The 23529-nt window shown below is 41.4% G+C and overlaps 1 protein-coding gene across 2 annotated transcripts in view; it reads right to left on the reverse strand.

Moving 5' to 3' along the window:
* LOC110537698 (double C2-like domain-containing protein beta) overlaps positions 1-23529 on the reverse strand; it is a 308740-nt gene that overhangs the window by 212933 nt on the left and 72278 nt on the right. For both annotated transcript variants that reach the window (XM_021623935.3, XM_090192594.1), the window contains exons 7-8: positions 8390-8488; positions 7949-8116 (exon numbers count right to left, since the gene is read on the reverse strand). In XM_021623935.3, the coding sequence (XP_021479610.2) occupies positions 7949-8116; positions 8390-8488 (267 nt within the window). The remainder of the gene's footprint in view (positions 1-7948; positions 8117-8389; positions 8489-23529) is intronic.

The raw sequence follows: 23529 nt of genomic DNA on the forward strand, positions 1-23529 counted from the left end.
GTAGAAAACCCATAATTATTTTTCCAAAACGTATTTAAATGTAAAAAAAAAAAAACATTTTACATTGGCTATATGATATTAGTACAATATAGTTGAAACAAATTGATTATATTATATATTTCAAACAAAATAAGGTCTGTCTTTTCACTAGCCATGCATGTCATGCTAAGATGAAAAAAATATTTTTAATTAATGTCAATTTAACAACCTTTCTGATAATGGATAGAGTGACTTCATAAAGTATTCACACCTCTGGACCTTTTCTACAGTTTGCTGTGTTACAGCCTAAATTTAAAATTGAATAAATGCAGATTTAATGTCACTGATTTACACACAATACCCCATAATGTCAAAGTGGAATTATTTTATTGAAATGAATTTAAAAAATGAAAAGCTGAATGTCTTGAGTCATGAAGTGTTCAAACCCTTTCTTATGGCACACACACTAAAATAATAAATGTAGCAAAGAAATTACTTTTGTCCTGAATACAAAACATTGTGTTTGGGGTACATCCATAAAACACATTACTGAGTACCACTCTCCATATTTTCAAGCATAGTGGTGGCTGCATCAGGTTGTGCATATGCTTTTGACCGTTAAGGACTGGGGAGGTTTTCAGGATAAAAAAGACAGAATGGAGCGAAGCACAGGCAAAATCCTAGAGGAAAACCTGGTTCCCAACAGACACAAATATTAATTCACCTTTCAGCAGGATAATAACCAAAAACACGAGACCAAATCTACACTGGCATTGCTTACCAAGAAGACAGTGAATGCTCCTGAGTGGCCAAGTTACAGTTACTGTAAGTGATAATGCCCAATAATCTGGTGTTTGGGTGATATATTGGCGTGGGTGTTGTGGTAATATCCTCCAAACACTGGCTTCTAGGGGACTATCACTTTTATACAACGGGTTGGAAAAATATTAATGATTGACATATTTTCATTAAAAACGTTATTTTTATTAATTTATTCACACTATTTCACCCTTCCACAAGATATAGTCCTGAAACAAATCTAGGGTTGCTATCCAAGGCTGCTGGTCATTTGTTCTATTAGTTGGTTGCCAGAAACGCGACCCAGTTGTTAAGTCTTTTTGTTCTCTATCTAAGGACGTTTGTTTGTTTAAAATGTTCTATTGGCATACTGGCTGGCAACGTTCTCATCCCTTGCTTGCTAGCTAGCCAACTATGGCTAACTTACGGTCACAGTGCAGCCAGAATAACAGCAAAGTAGTTGCATTTGCATAAGCTGTTTTCTAGTGACATTTACAGTGCCTTTGGAAAGTATTCAGACCCCTTGACTTTTTCCACATTTTGTTATGTTACAGCCCTATTCTACAATTGATTAAATTGTTGTTTTTTCTCATCAATCTACACACAATATCCCATAATGACAAAACAAAAATTGCTTTTTGAAATTGGTGCAAATTATAAAAAGAAAAAAACTGAAATATCACATTTACATAAGTATTCAGACCCTTTACTCAATACTTTGTTGAAGCACATTTGGCAGCAATTGCAGCATCGGGTTTTCCCATTCTTCTATGGAGATCATGCTCTGTCAGGCTGGATGGGGAGCGTTGTTGCACAGCTATTTTCAGGTCTCTCAAGAGATGTTCGATCGGGTTCAAGTCCGGGCCACTCAAGGACATTCAGAGACTTGTGTTGTCTTGGCTGTGTGCTTAGGGTTATTGTACTGTTGGAAGGGGAACCTTCGTCCCAGTCTGAGGTCCTGAGCGCTCTGGAGCAGGTTTTCATCAAGGATGTCTCTGTACTTTGCTCCGTTCATCTTTGCCTTGATCCTGACTAGTCTCCTGACTAGTCTCCCAGTAACTGAAAAACATTGTTTTCTTCACTGCATTGCATTGCAGGCATTAGCAAACAAAAGACCATGTTCATAATCATCATCGCTGCCACTGTGTAATAATGGATATTAAAAAAATAACGATAGCAAAAATTTGTTGTGTAAAAATAATTTCATACCCCACATTTAGGGGGGCCACAAGGGGGTCCAAAATTGTTGTCCCCCCCGCAGTACCGCTAGTGGAACATCTGACAGTTGGTTAGACTGGAGGATGGTAAGGTACTGGTGGAAAGCTATGGCTGGCAATAACCCCTGACTCCGTACTTCAGGCCGCTGCCACAGATCAAGCAGTACCAGCACTTCAGGTGAAAATAATATTCATTACATTGTATGAGGTTATTCTTCTTATCTATACTTGGGAGGTGAATTGTTGTTGTGCAGGGTAGTAATGTCTTTTGATTTGTTGTTGTTATTTCCTGTTTTACAGCTTCAATGCTCTGGAGCCTGGTTTTGCTGTCGACAAAGAGCGTTCGGACTTAGTCAGGACCAGGTTTCAGATGCTGCGCAACGCTGACATCTTTCCTCCCATAGATGGTCTGCCTGTACAAGCATCACCTGGACAGGACAAAGCTAGAAAAACATATATTTTTGAGAAGATCAGTTTTGCGACGAAGAGGCTATGGACATCACATGCCCTGCACCAAAGTCAAGGGCAGAACAGAAACAGGCTCTCTCCTAACAACAAATCCTTGCTGCTACTATATTTTTTTATCCTGCTCCTCAGCCACTTTACCCCTGATTGTATGCATATAACTACCTCGTCTATCATTGATATCGTTGACATTGTTCTTCTACATACTGTATATTATTTTATTGATATTTATATATCTATTTCTGATATTGCTACTTTGCAAGTAACTATTTGGCTGTACCCTTTACACCTTCTGTAGAGACCCACCCAGTTAAGCAAGACTTAGCAAAATATTGATATATAAAATGAATATTGATATGTGGTCATAACATGATATTGTGACATACCACAACAATATCATGTGACCGTCTCAAGTGTCCACAACATAAATATATGGCGCATGCATCGGTTTATGTACTGTACATGTGCACCTCACTCAGGTTTCAATTTAGGTTGCATGGCCTTAACTTATGTATGGAAATCTATGTGATAAGTGCGTGTGTAACAGTATATAAAGTATGCTAATGTACTGGTCAGTGATTTTAAAGTACTTTAGTAAAAGTACTACTTAAGTATTTTTGGGGGGTATTTGTACATTACTTCACTATTTATATTTTTGGCAACTTTTACTTTCATTTCACTACATTCCAAAATAAAATGTAGTTTTTACTCCATACATTTTCCCTGACACCCAAAAGTACCCAATACATTTTGACAAGAAAATTGTCCAATTCACACACTTATCAAGAGAACATACCTGGTCATCCCTGCTGCATCTGATCTGGTTGACTCACTAAACACAAACGCTTCGTTTGTAAATTATGTCTGAGTGTTGGAGTGTGCCCGTGGCTATCCGTAAATAAAAATGTTTTAATTATGCCTTCTGGTTTAATATAAGGATTTTTTTATGATTTATACTTTTACTCAAGTACAACAATTTAGTACTTTTTCCACCACTGGATGTGGCTGGGGGTTATAGCATTTCTTTCACATGACCCATCAATTTAGACAAATGTGTCTGGGTAAGCGTCATCTAATATTTATAACATATTTTTATTTGGACACTGTTTACTTGGATTTTTTCCTTATTGTAGGCTACTACTTTTATCACTTTTAGTCTTAATCTTTACTACACTACTCACTGTTTAACACATGGCCTCAAATGTTAATCCTTAAAGAGATGGGTGGGACTGGCTTAAGAGGGTGTGAACAATGCTGAATGGGTGTAGACAAAGGAGAGCTTTTTTCAAAAGTGAGTTTCCAAGTTTATCAACTTTCAAAGCAGAATTACTTTCCCATTGTTCCTCAAATGCAGTGTATGATATACCAGTCTCTACTTTTATCTCATGTAAAAAAATAAAAATAAAAAATGTTGCTATATAAGACCGGTTTTGAGCAGGTCAGTCACCTATGTCCTTTTCTAATCAGGTTAACTGAAGGTAATGTTAGAGTAACTCATAAGGAAAACATCTAGATGAAACTGTCAACACGACTGTCAACACAACATATGTTGTGTTAGAACGGCGAGCGTACACAGGGAAAGCTGAAGCTGCTGCAACTGGCAGCGGTGTTTAAGAGTTTTCTCTTCAGTGCCAACTCCCTCCGGTCATATTTTCACTTAGAGAACCTTCCATGAAACACCGTGGCAGGTTTTCTGCATCAGAGAGTGAGGGGTTACTCCCGAACGAGTGCACAATGATGAAGTGAGATTATACGACCTCAGTGTAAAGAAAAAAAGAAGAAAAAAGAATAGCAGAAAAGTTCTGAAAATGTCAAGGTGGATTAGATAAATGAAGTGAGGGAGAGAGGAAGAGAGAGGAGAAGGAGGAGTGAAGAATGGTTGGAAGCGTAAGACTGGGGCATGCGGGGGTGCGGAAGGGTTATTCACAGAGACCGACAAACAATTTTCCCTCCCATCAGGCAAATCAATCGAAGACCTACAGCGGCTACTGTGAGAGCATTATGGGCTCTTTTCAATTTCCACTCGAGCTGGATCACAGCTGCACACTGTTACCTTTGTAATGACACAGAGAAAGGTGCTTGAGAGACTACATCAAAACAAAGCAACATGAACATAAAGATGCAGGTTGTGCGTGAGCTCAAAGCTTCATTGAAGGATCGCACAACACAGCCAACCAAGAGCGAAAAAATTGATTGAGTTAAGAAATGTTGACTGGGGTGATATTAGGTTGACATTCTTCCCTTTTTAGTTTGTGTCTTATAATGTCAATCATTAATTCAAGGGAGAACAGTAGTCTGTCCTTGGTTGCATTATCTCCAATGCTTGGAGGTACAAATAAAGTCGTAAAAAAAATTAAGAAATACCATTTAGGAAAAAATTACCATATAGCTCCTTTTGCACCTTCAGTGCCTTGGATTCCAGTAAATATAACTTGTAAACAACACAATGTCTGCTAATTGTCATTAAAAACTACTCAGGTCTAGACAATGCAGGTTGTATCTGAAAGGGAGTCAAATTGACTACATTGAAAGTGTGCTACCATTCAATGCTGTTCATTGACTATAGCTCAGCATTCATCAACATAGTACCTCCAAGCTCATCATTAAGCCCTGGGTTCTGAAGCCCACCCTATGCAATTGGGTCCTGGACCTCCTGACGGGCCGCCCCCAGGTGGTGAAGTTAGGAAACAACACCTACACTTCGCTGATCCTCAACACTGGGGCCCCACAAGGGTGCATACTCAGCCCCCTCCTGTACTCTGTTCACCAATGACTGCGTGGCCTAGCACACCTCCAACTCAATCATCAAGTTTGCAGACAACACAACAGTAGTAGGCCTGATTACCAACAACGACGAGACCGCCTACAGGGAGGTGGTGAGGGATCTGGGAGTGTGTTGCCTGGAAAATAACCTCTCACTCAACGTCAACAAAACAAAGGAGGTGATCGTGGACTTCAGGAAACAGCAGAGGGAGCACCCCTCTATCCACATCGATGGGACAGCAGTGGAGAAGGTGGAAAGTAAAGTTCCTCGGCGGACACATCACTGACAAACTGAAATGGTCCACCCACACAGTGTGGTGAACAAGGCACAACAGCGCCTCTACAACCTCTGGAAGCTGAAGAAATTTGGCTTGTCACCTAAAACCCTCACAAACTAGCACCCCACGCATCACCGGGGGCAAACTATCTGCCCTCCAGGACACCTACAGCGTCCGATGTCATATGAAGGCCAAAAAGATAATCAAGGACAACAACCACCCGAGCCACTGCCTGTTCATCCCGCTATCATCCAGAAGGCGAGGTCCGTACAGGTGCATCAAAGCTGGGACCGAGAGAATGAAAAACAGCTTCTATCTCAAGGCCATCAGACAGTTAAATAGCCATCACTAGCACAGAAAGGTGGCTGCCTACCTACAGACTTGATATCATTGGCCACTTTAATAAATGGAACACAAGTCACTTTAATAATGTCACTTAAATCATGTTTACACATCTTGCATCACTCATCTCATATGTATATACTGTATTCTATACTATTCTACTGTATTATAGTCTATGCCGCTCTGACATTGCTCATCCATATATTATATATTCTAAATTCCATTCCTTGCTTAGATTTGTGTGTATTGGGTATATTTTGTGACATTGTTAGATATTGCTGCACTGTCAGAACTAGAAGCACAAGCATTTCGCTATACCCGCAATAACATCTGCTAAACACGTGTATGTGACCAATACAATCTGATTTGATTTGACCATCTGAAGTAGAAAGAAAAATCACAAATCAATCCTAAAAAAAACTCCAATATAATAAACACACAAAAGACGGGTGTTATTTAAGCTTGGTTGAACACGCACACACATTAAATGGCGCTGCTGCGTTATAAACAGGCATATAAGAGTCAAATGAAGAAATTGTGGGAATGAGTAATTGCTCTGACTAATCCATAAGTGGCTTGAAACAGGACGATGTTGAGTGAAAACAAATCAGTGACTGTGGGAGACCCGGCGCCTTGCATAGGGATAAACCCCATTATGTTCTGATTGACTGCTCACCGCTTGCAGGCGACAAAAAATCAATACCCGACAAATGAAATCCGTTCTCCAGCTTCCCTGGAGGACATCCCATGCAGTGGCACATTCAACACAGCCCAGGCTATTCTTGACGTCCACATTGTAATAAATCAAATCTGTATTGTTAATAAATTGCAGGGTATTAGGAGGAGAAGTAGATAAGAAAGTGAGAGAATCTGTGGACCATTATCCATGCAGTCTATCCCCAACTATTTGGCAGAGATGTATTTTCATGTCCTTTTAAATTTAGTGGGAAATTGAAAGGAAAGGGGGATAGTGGTGCAGAGGCAGTCGTTTCGCTAGTTGGCTAACAGCTTCTGTAGTAAATACAAATGAAGTCATTATCCTGCAAAGTCAGCCGACACATTTATGCCATCGGACAGTGGTAGCTGGCGTTGGTGATGCAGTATGTCCTATGTTTAATGATGTAAACGTATAAAGGAAAAGGGCAGATTAAAGAGGAGTGTATGAAATGTGACAAATGGTTTTCTTTGTAGGAATGCATTAAGGCACAAAAATGTTGGGAAGGGTGTTTATTTTTTATTTTCAAGTGTTTCAAGGGAGCACTTGAAAAATAGTTGTTATCTTTAAAAACAGCTGGCACTGGGCTGTACAAATTGGCGAAACAGGCAACCTGCCACCTGACACATTCGCTGTACAAATTAGGCCTAATTGGGCTTGAGCTGTGCCAGCGAGCATTCTGCCTCTGGAGGGCAGGGGTAGCAGTTCAGGCACAGAGGAAACATGGGCACCCCATAGTGGCACTACACTGCACCCACTGGCAGAAACAGAAACAGGTAGGGGTGTCTTGTTGGAGCAAGAACACCTGAGGACTGGGTTTCCTTCCTGGGGTGGAAAACAAGAGTTTTACTCAGTTTGCCAGTGGGCTAAGGGGGTCCAGTTCAGTAAACACTCGTGTTCAGGTTTCCTCTAGTCTGATGTAGGCCCACATGGCTGGGAAGCTACTCAGCACCATCAACATCTAATGATGTTCATGAGCTCAGCGTCTTAGTAGGTGTGCACATATTTATTCTGCATTTAGAAATATTATTGTTGGGAACGCAACACGGGAAGGAGAGAGAAAACAGGTGCCCCACTTGGTATCTGTCCCAAATTGCTCAAATCTATCCAGTACTGTCAGGTGCACTGAAAGGAGTCAACGAGAACAGAGGAGAAGGACATGGTTTAATGGATTAGAACCCACCCCGGGTATGGATAGATGTAGTAATATAATATGGCCATTTGACAGGGACTTTTATCCAAGGCGACATTGACAGTCACACATATTTGGCTAATGCAGGATGTAAATCCACAACCCTGATGTTGCCAGCATCATGCTCTGTCTAACACACTGAGCCACTGGAGCCACATAGACAATGTCGAGTTCTAGGTGTGCATTTGGGTGTACTCACTAGAGGAGGGTCGGTTGTGGTCTGTGTCGTAGTCCTCAGGTGGGGCTGCTAGGGGGGCGGTGCTGTGGGGAGGCTCGCTGGCTAGGCTGGAGCGGCTCTCTGACAGCAGGCTGCCATGTGGGCACCAGCCCAGCCCAGTGGGGGTCCTGATCGGCCCCCCATTGAACACTGGACAAACAAACAGGGCCAAGGGGTCAAAGGCACAGTCTCGAAGATTTCCTGTTATTCAATAGTTTTGCGGTTAATTTTGATTCCTATACCCATTGATTCTTCAAGAATATAGCTGATAAAAGGCTTATACACTTAGTACTGTCTTACCCCCATATTATCTCAAAATCAAAAGATTGCATTACTCCATTGTGTATATTTGTGATGTCATATGCATGGCAGGGTCAGGCTGTTGAAATTACAGAAAGAAGGTATACTTCCAGAGGGATGTACCAGAGTCGGTGCACTGCTTGCCCTCATGGAGACCGGGGCCAGACACCTTGCTCTCCACGCTGCCCTCACTGTGGTCCGACTCGCTGCCACTAGACACCACTGCAGACAGATAGATGGACAAGAAAAGACAAGAGGGAATGTCAATAGGGGATTATAGCAGTAGGTCTGTGGCGGTCACAACATTTTGTCAGCTGGTGATTGTCAAGCAAGTAACTACAGGTCTCACAGTAATTGACCGTTAATTAACATAAACACATTTAGTATCTGCTGGCTTCCAGACATAGCCTACAAGCCACTGATGCAGACCTTTGGAACATCTACATTTAAAAAAAGTTTCATACATCCATGTAATATAGCCTACACCTTCACAATAAATCCATTGTAAATCCAGCCACCCTAGTCATAGACTGTTCTCTCTGCTACCGCACTGCAAGCGGTACCGGAGCGCCAAGTCTAGGTCCAAAAGGCTTAACAGCTTCTACCCCCAAGCCATAAGACTCCTGAACAGCTAATCAAAGGTCTACCCAGACCCCTCTTTTACGCTGCTGCTACTCTCTGTTTATCATCTATGCATGGTCACTTTAACTCTACCTACATGTACATGTTAACTCAAGTACCTCGACTAACCTGTGTACCCGCACATTGACTCTGTACCGGTACACCCTCGTTATTGTTATTTTACAGCTGCTGTTTAAATATTTGTTACTCCTATTTTTATTTTTTTTATTTTTACTTATCTATTTTTACTTAACATGTTTTTCTTAACTTCTTAAAGCATTGTTGGTTAAGGGCTTGTATAAGTAAACATTTCACTGTAAGGTCTACATCATTTATTTTAGACAGGTCTAAACAAACATGGTATGAAGAAAATGTAGTCTATTTCAGAAGAACAGAATAGCATGTTCTGAGTTGTCCTTATGTTAGGCCCTGATCTGGCAACGCAACATGGCTGTGGGCTACACTTGCTCATTTGCAGACAAGATTTACTTCAAATTCCTGTGGCATTACTTTATATTGTTTAATACTAAGAATAATACAATTGAACATATGAAGAATCGGCACCTCATGGCACATTCCATAAGAGAATAGTTTACAGAAAACTGATGGGATTTTAAATAGAGGCCATAAAAACTATTTTCTCACGCAATGGCATAGCTTATTGAAATGTTATGCAACATGGGCTTATAGGAACACTCATTTCATTCCATGCATCAACCAGCTATGAGGAGCTGGCTCTCACTGAGCAACTGATGATCCTATTCTGCTCAAACTCTGAATGCCAGGGCCCTCATGAAGTGTTTTCCATTGCATTTGCATTGACGTCAGAGGGATTAGAGGGAAAATAGAACGCTGATTCCAGGCCATTAGCAAGTTTGGTACGCTAGTAATGACCATCAGCGGCATCAGAGCACAGTTTTGGAGAAGCGTAGTTAGTGTGACTCGACGGTCACGTGGAATTTGACTGCGGTCACGACTAGTGACTGCTGGTGTGGCGGTAATATGGTTACTGTAACAGCCCTAGACTGGGAGACTGGCGCCGGTTTGCCTTCCAATTTATCGCTGCCCAGCCACTGTGGTTTCAATCAGGTGGGAAGGCTGGGAATGCAGGGACTGATTGTGTGCTGTACGCCATTCTTTCTGTCTTCCTCTCCACATACACACACGCTTTCTTATTGACTCGCATATACACAAATGCACACACACACACAGTTATATGTGTCTGTAACACGGATACACACACACACACACACACCCTCTCTCTCACTCCTTTCTCATGGGCCCTGTGAAATACCACCCAGCTCTTCAATCTGGCCTTATGAATACGGCCAAGGGATGCAGACTTCTGTCTCATTGTCCCTCCTGCACCAGACCAAACTCTGTCAGCCCCACAGGCAGATTCATTTACAGTTTTTATATATTCTTAGGGATTTAAAGTATTGTTAGGTTTAAGCTCTTTGTGTATGAGAAGTGTAATTATCTAGTGGACGGCAGTAGACTGTAGGAATGCGTACTCCACATAACTCAAGGCCTCGCCTGATAAGAAGATCTGTGAAAGGTATGGTGGAGTACAAAGGTTCTGGACTCGAGCTGGGACACAATACCACTAACATGACTCAATTCCTTCATCCTAGACATGGAAGGGGGCATGATCGGAAAGGGGGTGGGGGTCTAGTCGGAAGTTAGAAATATATGTGCTTGTGATCTATATGGGGCTTTTGCAGCTGCAACACCTAGTGTGGTGAATGCATTTAGTCTGAGCATTTCCCTGCGTCCGTCAAGATTACTGTACCAGAAATTAGAACCTAACACAGTACATCTTGCTGCTCGACAGGAATTCTCTAAGGATACCATATGTACAATTTCCTTCCGTTGTGCCCTGTGAACAAGGAACGTAACCCCAAAACTATGTCCAGGGGAGCTGCACATTCACCCCAAAAAACACAGAGCTGCACAGCAAAAGGCTGAAAGGAAAAAAGGAGTGCCTCTGGCTGGTAAGGTGGGTAACACTGCAGCATATCATGAGTACAGGTTAGCGTGCCCACTGCTCTAATCCCACTGCTCTAACCTGTATGTCTCATTCAACCCTAATCTCTCCTCCCCTTTAACAATTGTCTATCTATAACAATAAAATCTGACAATACAACTGGGATTCCACTCTCCTTTAAAAAAGGAAAATGAAAAAAGGGAAACCAGTGGTATGTTGATTTTGGCATAATGTTCCTCCCATCTCATTAAACAACCAATCGACAGGGGCGGCAAACAAACTAAATGAAGAGTAATGGCTTCCAGAGAGAGATCTCTCATTTCAATTGATCTTGTTCATTTCAAATATGACTCATGCCTCTGAACAACTCAGTTGAAGCACAACTCATGGGCAAGGAACATCCATCTGCATTTTTCAATATTTATCATCATCTTCAAAGTGTGATGTTAAAATGGTTTCGGTGTCAGAAAGCACACAGTGTGAATTTATGCAGTGTTTATCCTGAATAACAGATTGTATGCCTCCCTTTTTAGTTGCCAAATGGTGTACTTAGTATTCAGGTGCACCACTTAGTGAGAGAGCTTCATCCTGTTAGTGGGAAATGAGTAGATTGTCACCCAAGTCAATGAAAGCACGTTTTATTGATGGTAATGATGTGGCAGGGTAATAGAATAATTCTGAGCAATGGTATGCAATGCCATTGACCTAAAACATTTGTTACTGTTAAAGACAAAGGCAAGGAGATTGGACAGTTTTGCAATTCAAATAAAATATAATATATTGTCACGTACACAGTTTACGCAGGCATAAAAGGTACAGCAAAATGCATGTGTGCTAGCTCCCTCCACAATGCAGTACAATAATCTATAATAAAAAGAGTCAAAACAAAAATAGCAAGTAATAGGAGATGTAGAATGCATAGTAATATCCTGATATGTACACAATAGGCGAATGAATGTGCTAAGTCAAGTATGAAGTAAGTAGTGTCTTGGGTAGTGCAGTTGAATATAATATAATAAAACACTAGTGTTGACTGTGTGTGTGTGTGTGTGTGTGTGTGTGTGTGTGTGTGTGTGTGTGTGTGTGTGTGTGTGTTCTAAGGGTTGGAGAGTCAGTGCAAATAGATCAGCAATCAGATAAAAGGAGAATGGATGTGGGGCAGGTTCACTTGACCTGATTAAAGATAGTACAGTACACTTTTTTTGAGCACAGCACAGTACTGTTCAAAAGGATCCCCCTCGACAGAAAACAGAGGGAATTTCCCATTAAAATTATTGACTGAAATGAGTTCCAAAGGTATTGTCCAGAGACAGAGCAATCCTCTCTCTCCCTCCATGTCAACCCCGAACCCACTCATCCTAAAATAACCTTCTATGAATCCATCAATTGCGGGGCATTATCACCATTACTCAGTAAGAACTGCCAAATACATAATTTTAGGCACACTAATGAAACCCATTTTGGGATTTACATTCTCATTTACAATTCTCTGATTAACCCGTGAACATGAATTCAAATTAGCTCGGGGCACGTCACTGTGGAGGTCAAAGAACTGATAGATGGTTGGAGCCAACCGAAATCTAACCCCAGAAAAATGACACCCTATTTCCTATGAAGTGGACTACCTAGGGAATATGGCGCTATTTGGGACGCGCCCAGAGGGACCCCCTTCATCTAGATGGGTAGGGCGAGGTCAATCAAAATCTTTTTTTTCTATGCCCGATTCCAAAAAACACAGGTTAATGTTGTTATGAATAATTAGTGAGATGCTATTTTGGACATGGTTGTCGTTTGGTTAGTAAAAGGTCTAGTTTTGTGCCTCGTACCAACAACAAAAAAACAGATTCATAGATGCACACACACACAATCATGCACAAACACACACACAACTAATACAAAAATACACCCACCCAAACAAGTAAAACAAACCCGTCCTCCAAAAACAATTCCGCTGTATTCTAAAAAAGTGTTACAACCTGGTCGATATTTTATTGAGCCGAGCCAGTCGTTAGACAGTGAATCATCTCCCTATCTTTAGAGCCCAGTGTCTCTCCATGTTGTGCAACAGCCACAAGACCCCGTCTAAAGCTGTAAATAGTACTGTGGCCAGACCAGTGTGTGTCCTGGTGCTCTCAGGGCTCAATCTCACACTTCCTTGATGAGAACCCTTCATGACTATGTCTAGGTAGGGAGAGATACTGTGTCACTGCATGCCCACTCACAAAACAAGGCTGGAATTGGTTTCGAGCACCACTCATTTGGGTAATTTCAAGCCGTGTTATATATGCACTAGAGAAGTGTACAGGTGCATTCTTAGAAAAAAGTTTTACACCTGGAACCAAAAAGGGTTCTTCAAAGGGTTCTCCTATGGGGACAGTAAAATAACACATTTATTTCTAAGAGTGTAGATGCATGGAAATCACTACTATACATGTGGAAGTCTCATTTATATTGAGTCTCATTATACTGAGTCTTATTATATCGAAACTTTATACTGTAGTTCATAAAATAGTAAGATGTTTACTCCAATCACTCCAGAACAGGATAAAAGGCTACATTTTTCTAGTGCAACACAATTGTGCCAAGTGCAAAATATTAGAATCTTGCAATTTGACTTATTTTTATACTTTTCTCCAACAATGTGTGATTAAATGATACATACATGAGCATAAATAGTTTCCTGTTTTTCCTAATTATTAGTTTATAATGGACATTGTAAGAGCAAAGTCTCAAATTAAATCACACTGCAAGATTATAATTTTTGCACTTTGCACCATTATTTTGCTCTATGAAAATGTCACCCTTATAGTACAACACTGACGCAGTGCGGTGTCACGTTGCATGCTTCCTTAGCTCCTAAGAACTGTACTCAGATCAGCTTTTACACCTGCTGGAGTCTCACAGTGTCAAGATTGCGTTATGCACTACCCCTCCCCCGCTACACAGTATCAGCTCACCTGCACCGAGGCGGTGGGCCGTGGTTCATGGGGGTCACAGCCGCAGCTGCCGGCACCATCTGATCCCCCCTACGCTCCTGCTGGGACCACAATGGCGTACCATGACTCAGCTTGGCCTATCGGAAAGCACATGTGAAGTGGGCCCGAACGTGACAAGCCTATAGCTTATGCTATGTGATGTAATGTCATCAGTGGCGGTCGGAGCAACACAGGCTACATCGTTGTCACCATATTAGCTAAACTCAACATAGCTACTACAACTAAAGCGTTAGTAAACACACAATCCAAATGTACAATCCAGCAGTACAGTGTACAGCACGTAGTTTAGCAGTTACACCGGAGGCAATACTTTTATAAAACCAAAAGCTTACCTTGAATTGGAAGAGTTGGAGTGGTGAAGAGCCTTAGCCAGCTAGCTAACATAAATAGCATTCCTCTCGGAGTCAAATTGTTGAGTAGTCTAAAATTGGCTGCATTAACACAGTTAAAAAGCTGTCAGTATTTTTCAGTGACAACACGTTTGTGATATCAATCTTACGTTTACACACAGGTATTAGGAGACACAGATAGCTAATTAGCACAGGAAGTCTTGCATCTGTTTTCCGTAAACATGCACTGTAACATGGAGATATAGCCATGTGGGAACACTAATCCTATAAAGGTGTGTATCAATTTAACCTTTTTTTATCATTATTTCTTACTGAAATGAAAGATGAGGTCCGTACGCTTCGAAACCGTAGCGTAAGCTATGCGTGTTAATGTTCAGACCGAGAGTCGGGGCTCTTAACTGTCATGCCTGCTCCCGCTCTCCCACCTTGGCGCTCAAGGGCGCCAGGCTGCCCAGCATTGCGCACTCCTGCCACCATCATTACGCACACCAGCTTCCCTTGTCACACGCATTAGGGATTCATTGGACTCAATCACCGGTGTTATTACCTCCCCTATATCTGTTTGTTCCCCAGCTCTGTTCCCTGCTTCAGCATTAATTATCGTGTCGTTGAGTTACCCGCATCTGATGCTGTTCCTGTCCTGTTCCATGTCTGTGCAAAATGAAAGGTTCACTCTCTGTACCTGCTTCTCTACTCCAGCGTTGGTTCTTACACTTAACAAAACTCACCCGTACAGAAGACGCCTTCGTCCAATGACTCTTAGGTGTAATGTAATGGAACTGAGAGTCATGATCAACGGCTAGCTGTAGCTTATGCTTTCAGTACTAGATTAATTCTCTGATGCTTTGATTGGATGGACAACATGTCAGTTCATGCTGCAAGAGCTCTGATAGGTTGGAGGACATCCTCCAGATGTCATCATAATTACTGTGTAAGTTTATGGAAGGTGGTAAGAACCATGCACCTCCTAGGTTTTGTATTGAAGTCAATGTACCCAGAGGAGGACTACACCATGGCGCTACCCTACAGATTGCTGTTGAGGCTACTGTAGACTTTCATAGCAGAACAGTGTTTTAATCAGTTATTTGGTGACGAGAATATATTTAGCATAGTTTTATCTAAAAAAGGATAACTTTTCTAATGTTTAACCATTTTTTTTTTATTCTGAAATTCACTGAGTGGGATGGTCCTCCCCAGTGCTTGACTTGGACTGAAATAGGTGTTGGTACTCATTTTGGGTGCCGGTAATGTACATACTTAGGTGCAGGAGGTCCACATTACTTTTGATCTAATATTGTATAAGAGGAACAGGACCTCAAGCAGTAGGACATTTGAGGTGCTGGTCCTTAGCTCCAGTAAGCTCCTGCCCAAGTCAAGCACTAGTCCTCCCCTTCCTCTTCTGAGGAACCTCCACTGAATGCCATGTTGTTTGTGTGTGTATGTGTGTGTGTGTTGATTGTCTTCTCAAGTGCAGATGAAAAGCAAGAGGTGATGGTTTGGGAACGTATTTTATCTGTCATTTGAAATAACAGTAGACAGTATATAAATACAGTCTAAAACACTGGGTGTATGATTTGTATTCTAATGATTATAATTACATGTGTGACTCCACAGACAGCTGTATGAAAGGTTATGTTTCAGTGCAAGTCCATTCCTTTAATGACCATGACAGTAGAGCTGATAACATAAACCTATTGGTGTCCAGGGAGTCTTTATGGTAATCCCCTTAAACATCCCACAGGCCCACACACTGACAGGTAGAACTATGTAGTGTAGTGTAGTGAACTATACATCAAGGAGAGACACACACACACCGTTGATGTGTATCGAACTATACAGCATATGCACAAACGTGCACTGTGTACTGAGCTATGCAGCAGACACACAGACACACACATAGAACACACACATCTCTGCACTGAACTACTTAATTGAATCATGAATAAAAGATGGTTGGGTTTAATCCGCGTCACACCCAATTTATTTAACATAAATCTTTATTTTATGCTCACTTTATTTGCAAGGGTTAGGCAAATTGCAACCAGCTGCTCAGTATTTCAGGTAGTATTTGATATTAACGTTATCTTTAATAAGGGACCAATAACGCAGTGGGTTCCAGACAACCAACCATTGTAGGCCACATTTTCTTGCTCTTTAAAGATGCTGTCATAAATATGATGCAGTTTAAGAAATGAGGGGCTTCACTTCTCACTGTCATTTTGGGGCCAGTAAACATACATGTATGCAATGGTTTGAAAACATGGATTTCATGTCGGAAAGCAGGCACCAGACATGTACAGCATAAACGCCACGCTAAAACACGTGGCCCTTCAAGCCTATAGAATGTTGAAATCTAAAAATGGCACAAACTGTTTACCAAAAACAGGGTGACATCAACTAAGCTCAGCCTCCTATATCTCAGACATACAGATTTAGCTCGGGATTCAATAAATACACAGCTCCAGTTACAGCACTGTGATAGAAAATAAACTGGAGAGACACAAACATATTTTTTGAGGAAAATGCAGCAACAAGTGCTTTTAGAATGGCTCAGGAGCATGGTCAGATACAAATCACATCTGTGGCCTTGCAATAAAGGGTGTTTGTTCATTTCCCAGGTGAGTCATAGCAAATATGTGATATAGCGGTGCTCCGAGGCCCCCAGCTAGCCATTCAGCATCACACAGATAAGGAAAAGAGCGTGGCCCTGAGAACCACCATAGAGAACATAGATGGGGCCTTAGAAAGTGAGTCTTACATTCTAAGGCAATAATACTTTCAGTGAACATGACAACGGTTGACCTTGTGGGTTATAAAGCTGTGAGGGTAACTGTGTCCACTTTCACTGTTAACTTTTTATCAAGCTTGTAAGGTGCATCCAAAGCACGACTGCAAATAATATCTAGGATTTGTTACAGCTCCACAGAGACAATAGATTGATGATGATGTATCTCCCTATTATCATTGTCATGTTATCAGATTTGACAATTGCACAGAAGATGAATGGCAACAAAAGACTAACTTGGAGGGACAAGGCAAAATTGAGAAAATGGATTCACCTTCTGTTGTATAGGGAGGAGATATTGGACTTGAAGCTGCCCACACATGTTAGAACAAACATTTCTAAACCTTGTTTCTCTAAAAGAGCTTCAGTCTTCCATGGGAATTGTCCAATTAAGATAAGAGGCCGACAAGACAGGAGACTTTGAAAACACGGGTCTGCTTTTGTTCAGTCTCCCGTCACAAAGTTCCTTTGGATGCAATTGTAGAGAGAAAAAAAGAACATTTGAGGATAAAGCAGTAAAAGGAGGAGTTGGCGATAAGTGCACAATATGTCTTATCTCCAAGTTTCAGGTTTGTAATGCTTGTTACTTTCAACATATGTACAGGTACTATCCGACATAATGTCATGTTTGTGTCGATTTGAATAATGAATGCTCTAGGTTAGAAATGTCTGAAAATGAACCATGCGTCAACATTGCAATGTTGCACAACCACAATATTTTGCCTTACAATATGAATTGGACTAAAATGTATCACAATATTTATATTAAGCATAATTTCCTCATCTCACTTTAATTGGAATAAGGAGATGATTATCACAATTTTCAATTACAATTCATGCTTTCCACTTGTAAAGAGGAGTGCACATGACAAGGACAGCTGGAGTGTACTTGATTGGTAGCGCTATATATATATATATATATATAAATATATATATATATATATATTTGTAACCACTAGTAGAGATTATGTGAGAAGCTGACCCATCAAGTCGATTGATTAAGGCATAATGATGTCATATGTCATCTTTAAACATTCATTCACTTGGTTGATATTTTACTAACATTATAAAAGTAACTAGAGACAATGGCCTGTGTTTAACCTTTAACATGTATTATTTTAGGACAGTTAACATTGCGTTATTTTCGTCCCAACCGTCTCTCCTGTAATTTCTCCCAGGCTAACACTCAAGATTAGCTAGCATGAAACCTATGCTGTCCTTTAGTCGCTAGATGGGTTAAGAAAATGACAAACACTACATGACCAAAGGTATGTGGATATTCCAAAATCATGGGTATTAATATGGAGTTGGTCCCCCCTTTGCTGCTTTAACAACCTCCACTCTTCTGTGAAGGGTTTCCACTAGATGTTGGAACATTGCTGCGGGGACTTGCTTTCATTCTGCCACAAAAGCATTTGTGAGGTCGGGCACTGATGTTGGGTGAAAGGCCTGGCTCACATTCAGCGTTCCAATTAATCCCAAAGATGTTCGATGGGATTGAGGTCAGGGCTCTGTGCAAGCCAGTCAAGTTCTTCCCCACCGTTTTGACAAACCAGTTCTGTATTGACCTCGCTTTGTGCACGGGGGCATTGCCATGCTGAAACAGAAAATGGCCTTCCCCAAACTGTTGCCATAAAGTTGAAAGCACAGAATCATATAGAATGTAATCGTATGCTGTAGCTTTAAGATTTCCCTTCACTGGAACTAAGGGGCCTAGCCCGAACAATGAAAAACAGCAAAATACCAATATTTCTCCTCCACCAAACTTTACAGTTGGCACTATGCATTCGGGGAGGTAGTGTTCTCCTGGCATCTGCCAAACCAAGATTAGTCCGTCGGATTGACAGATGGTGAAACGTGATTCATCACTCGAGAGAACATGCTCCTGACAAACAATTACTGTGCTGATGTTTCTTCCACAGGCAGTTTGGAACGCGGTAGTGAGTGTTGCAACCGAGGACAGATGATTTTTACGCACTACGTGCTTCAGCACTCGGCAGTCCCATTCTGTGAGCTTGTGTGGCCTATCACCTCCGAGACGTTTCCGCTTCACCATAACAGCACTCACAGTTGACCGGTGCAGCTCTAGCAGGTCAGATATTTAACAAACTGACTTGTTGATAAAGTGGCATCCTATGACGGTGCCAAGTTGAATGTCACTGAGCGCTTCAGTTAGGCCCTTCTACCGCCGATGTTTGTCTATGGAGATTGCATGGCGGTGTGCTCGATTTTATACACCTGTCAGTAATGGGTGTGGCTGAAATAGCGAAATCCACTCATTCGAAGGGGTGTACAAATACACACCTACTCATTCAAGGGTTTTTCTTTATTTCTACTATTTTCTACATTGTAGAATAAATGTGTCAAGTGCAGTGTATAGTTGCTCCTCATTACACACCACAGACCAGCAAATATTTTTGTATGACCTCTTATACACTATATTAGGTCCAGTCTTTGGAACTTTGGTTTACATAGATATGGCTATTATATTGTGATCACTACATCCTATTGATTTGGATACTGATTTAAAGCAAATATCTGCAGCGTTAGTAAAAATGTGATCAATACATGTTTTTGATTTCATTCCTGTGCTGTTTGTAACTACCCTGGTAGATTGACTGACAACCTGATCCAATTTGCAGGCACTGGTTACAGTTTGAAGTTTTTTCCTGAGTGGGCAGCTTGATGATAGCCAGTCAATATTTAAAATCACCCAGAAAATATACTTCTCTGTTGATATCACATACATTATCAAGCATTTCACCCATATTATATTACATAAAAAACTATCAGAGGTAGATTACTCATGTTATTTACATTGGAGCTGATAGTTCAAGGTGAGCTGCATAAAGTGGTCTTCCTACTATAGCACACCGCCTTAGAGCTAACAGTGTACAGTGCCTTGAGAAAGTATTCGGCCCCCTTGAACTTTGCGACCTTTTGCCACATTTCAGGCTTCAAACATAAAGATATAAAACTGTATTTTTTTGTGAAGAATCAACAACAAGTGGGACACAATCATGAAGTGGAACGACATTTATTGGATATTTCAAACTTTTTTAACAAATCAAAAACTGAAAAATTGGGCGTGCAAAATTATTCAGCCCCCTTAAGTTAATACTTTGTAGCGCCACCTTTTGCTGCGATTACAGCTGTAAGTCGCTTGGGGTATGTCTCTATCAGTTTTGCACATCGAGAGACTGACATTTTATCCCATTCCTCCTTGCAAAACAGCTTGAGCTCAGTGAGGTTGGATGGAGAGCATTTGTGAACAGCAGTTTTCAGTTCTTTCCACAGATTCTCGATTGGATTCAGGTCTGGACTTTGACTTGGCCATTCTAACACCTGGATATGTTCATTTTTGAACCATTCCATTGTAGATTTTGCTTTATGTTTTGGATCATTGCCTTGTTGGAAGACAAATCTCCGTCCCAGTCTCAGGTCTTTTGCAGACTCCATCAGGTTTTCTTCCAGAATGGTCCTGTATTTGGCGCCATCCATCTTCCCATCAATTTTAACCATCTTCCCTGTCCTGCTGAAGAAAAGCAGGCCCAAACCATGATGCTGCCACCACCATGTTTGACAGTGGGGATGGTGTGTTCAGCTGTGTTGCTTTTACGCCAAACATAACGTTTTGCATTGTTGCCAAAAAGTTCAATTTTGGTTTCATCTGACCAGAGCACCTTCTTCCACATGTTTGGTGTCTCTCCCAGGTGGCTTGTGGCAAACTTTAAACGACACTTTTTATGGATATCTTTAAGAAATGGCTTTCTTCTTGCCACTCTTCCATAAAGGCCAGATTTGTGCAATATACGACTGATTGTTGTCCTATGGACAGAGTCTCCCACCTCAGCTGTAGATCTCTGCAGTTCATCCAGAGTGATCATGGGCCTCTTGGCTGCATCTCTGATCAGTCTTCTCCTTGTATGAGCTGAAGGTTTAGAAGGACGGCCAGGTCTTGGTAGATTTGCAGTGGTCTGATACTCCTTCCATTTCAATATTATCGCTTGCACAGTGCTCCTTGGGTTGTTTAAAGCTTGGGAAATCTTTTTGTATCCAAATCCGGCTTTAAACTTCTTCACAACAGTATCTCGGACCTGCCTGGTGTGTTCCTTGTTCTTCATGATGCTCTCTGCGCTTTTAACGGACCTCTGAGACTATCACAGTGCATGTGCATTTATACGGAGACTTGATTACACACAGGTGGATTGTATTTATCATCATTAGTCATTTAGGTCAACATGGGATCATTCAGAGATCCTCACTGAACTTCTGGAGAGAGTTTGCTGCACTGAAAGTAAAGGGGCTGAATAATTTTGCACCCCAATTTCTCAGTTTTTGATTTGTTAAAAAAGTTTGAAATATCCAATAAATGCCGTTCCACTTCATGATTGTGTCCCACTTGTTGTTGATTCTTCACAAAAAAATACAGTTTTATATCTTTATGTTTGAAGCCTGAAATGTGGCAAAAGGTCGCAAAGTTCAAGGGGGCCGAATACTTTCGCAAGGCACTGTAACTCTGGTTTATAGGCTCATGATTACTGCTTACAATAGCTGTAGGATAAACAGATGTATTCAGTGCAATTAGGGGTACATAAATTAAATTACTTACGTTGTGTTTGCCAATGCCCCTAAAATCATGACTCATTGTCAGCATTATGACGACTCATTGTCACAATGGTAGGGATTAACTGAGCTGGTCTTGGATCATTTACCAGTCATTGTTAAAAACGCATCCTTGAGTCCAGGAGCCAAGATGATTTGGATGGAATCCTTCATTCCTGTAGAGGATCTCCTTTTTCCAGAAGGTTTCAAAGTTATCAAAAAAAGTGACTCCAGCAGAGCTAGAGTAGTCTTTTAGCCAGATGTGTAATACCAGCAGTCTGCTGAATCTTTCACACCCGCAACCTTTTTAATGCTAAAATCAGTTCTTTAAAGTCCATTGTTAATGTTCTGAGCTAGCCCTCCTGATCGTTTGAACCTGAATGGACTACGACAGCGTCAGCATCTATGGTAGAACAGTCAGAAGCAGCCTTATGTCCTGTACTCATGCTTCTGGGTAGCACAGGGTTTTTGCCTTGGGAACTGAGATGTTTCTCATCATAGAGCTGCCTATGATGACAGCTGGTGATGTTGAATGAGCCAGTCTCTCAGGCAGCCTCACAGTCAGGTGAGACTGGGAGGTCCGAGGATCTGAACCCGAGGTAGAAGTCACCGGAGAGGGAGACAGAGCCAAGGACAAAGACGCAGGTACCTCCGGATCCGGTCTTGATTGGGAAGCCACCACGGACAAAGGCGCCGGAACCTCTGGATCCAGGGCGGCAAAGCTGTTTCTGGTCTGTGTCAGTTACGGGCTCAACATCTCCATGGAGATGCCCGTTGCCAGAGGACAACTTCTTCAACGTACCTCCATGGCTCGTTGGTTGAGTCGAGACCAGCTCCATTCTCCAGGGAAGAGGGAGACCCCTTCGGGGATGGAACCCTGCCTAGCACCGGCCCGCCTGCTGTGGAGAGCCGAAACGGAGCAATATTTCCACCAGACCAAAGCGGCATCCGGCTACTGGGATGGAAGAAAAACTAGGTGGCCGTGGCTTCTCCAGTAGCTTATGTAGGTTTGCTATTTGCTTGCTAAGAGTAGCTACTTCGCTCCTGTAGTCCTCCGCAAGGAACCATTATCTACATTGAAAGTCAACACTGTCCACATTGTCCTGGAACAAAACAAAGTAAACGCAGCTCCTGGAAACGTTCAATAGCGGCCTCCATTTGAGGCTGCCAAGCAAACTAGGCTAGCTGGGCTTTCGCGTCTCTGGACAGTGGAATCTGGCAGGATCCTCGACAGATGCAGCGCTCATAGCAATTTAGCCCAACAGAGCCGCAGGATTCAAAATAAAATAAAAGTATATAAAAACACTGTCAGCTTTTAAACCGAGGTCTTTAGTTCAGGTTTCAGCGTTTGACAGGTTTCAGCTTCGGCATTTGACAGCGTTCAACAACAAACATACGTTTTTGTTTATACATGAGTCCAGATTTTCCAGACTTTTGATGTCTTCACTATAATTCTACAATGTAGAAATAGTCTAAATAAAGAAATACCCTGGAATGACTAGGTGTCCAAACTTTTGACTGGTACTGTACTTTTGTATATTTGCACACACTGTACATAGATTTTTCTATTTTTCTTTTGTGTTACTGACTGTACTTTTGTTTATGTGTAACTCTGTGTTGTTGTTTTTGTCGCACTGCTTTGGGGTGGCAGGTAGCCTAGTGGTTAGAGCGTTGGACTAATAACCGAAAGGTTGCAAGATCAAATCCCAGAGCTGACAAGGTAAAAATCTGTGTCTAGGCCGTCATTGTAAATAAGAATTTGTTCTTAACTGACTTGCTTAGTTAAATAAAGGTCAAATAAAAATACAAATCTTGGCCAGGTTGCAGTTGTAAATGAGAACTTGTTCCCAACTGGTTAAATAAAAGGTTAAATTAAAATAAATATTTAATGTTTCAAACCTTTACTTACACTGCACAAA

The sequence above is a fragment of the Oncorhynchus mykiss genome, chromosome 12 (genome assembly GCF_057628025.1).
Source record: "Oncorhynchus mykiss isolate SJ-2025 chromosome 12, ASM5762802v1, whole genome shotgun sequence".
NCBI lineage: Eukaryota > Metazoa > Chordata > Actinopteri > Salmoniformes > Salmonidae > Oncorhynchus > Oncorhynchus mykiss.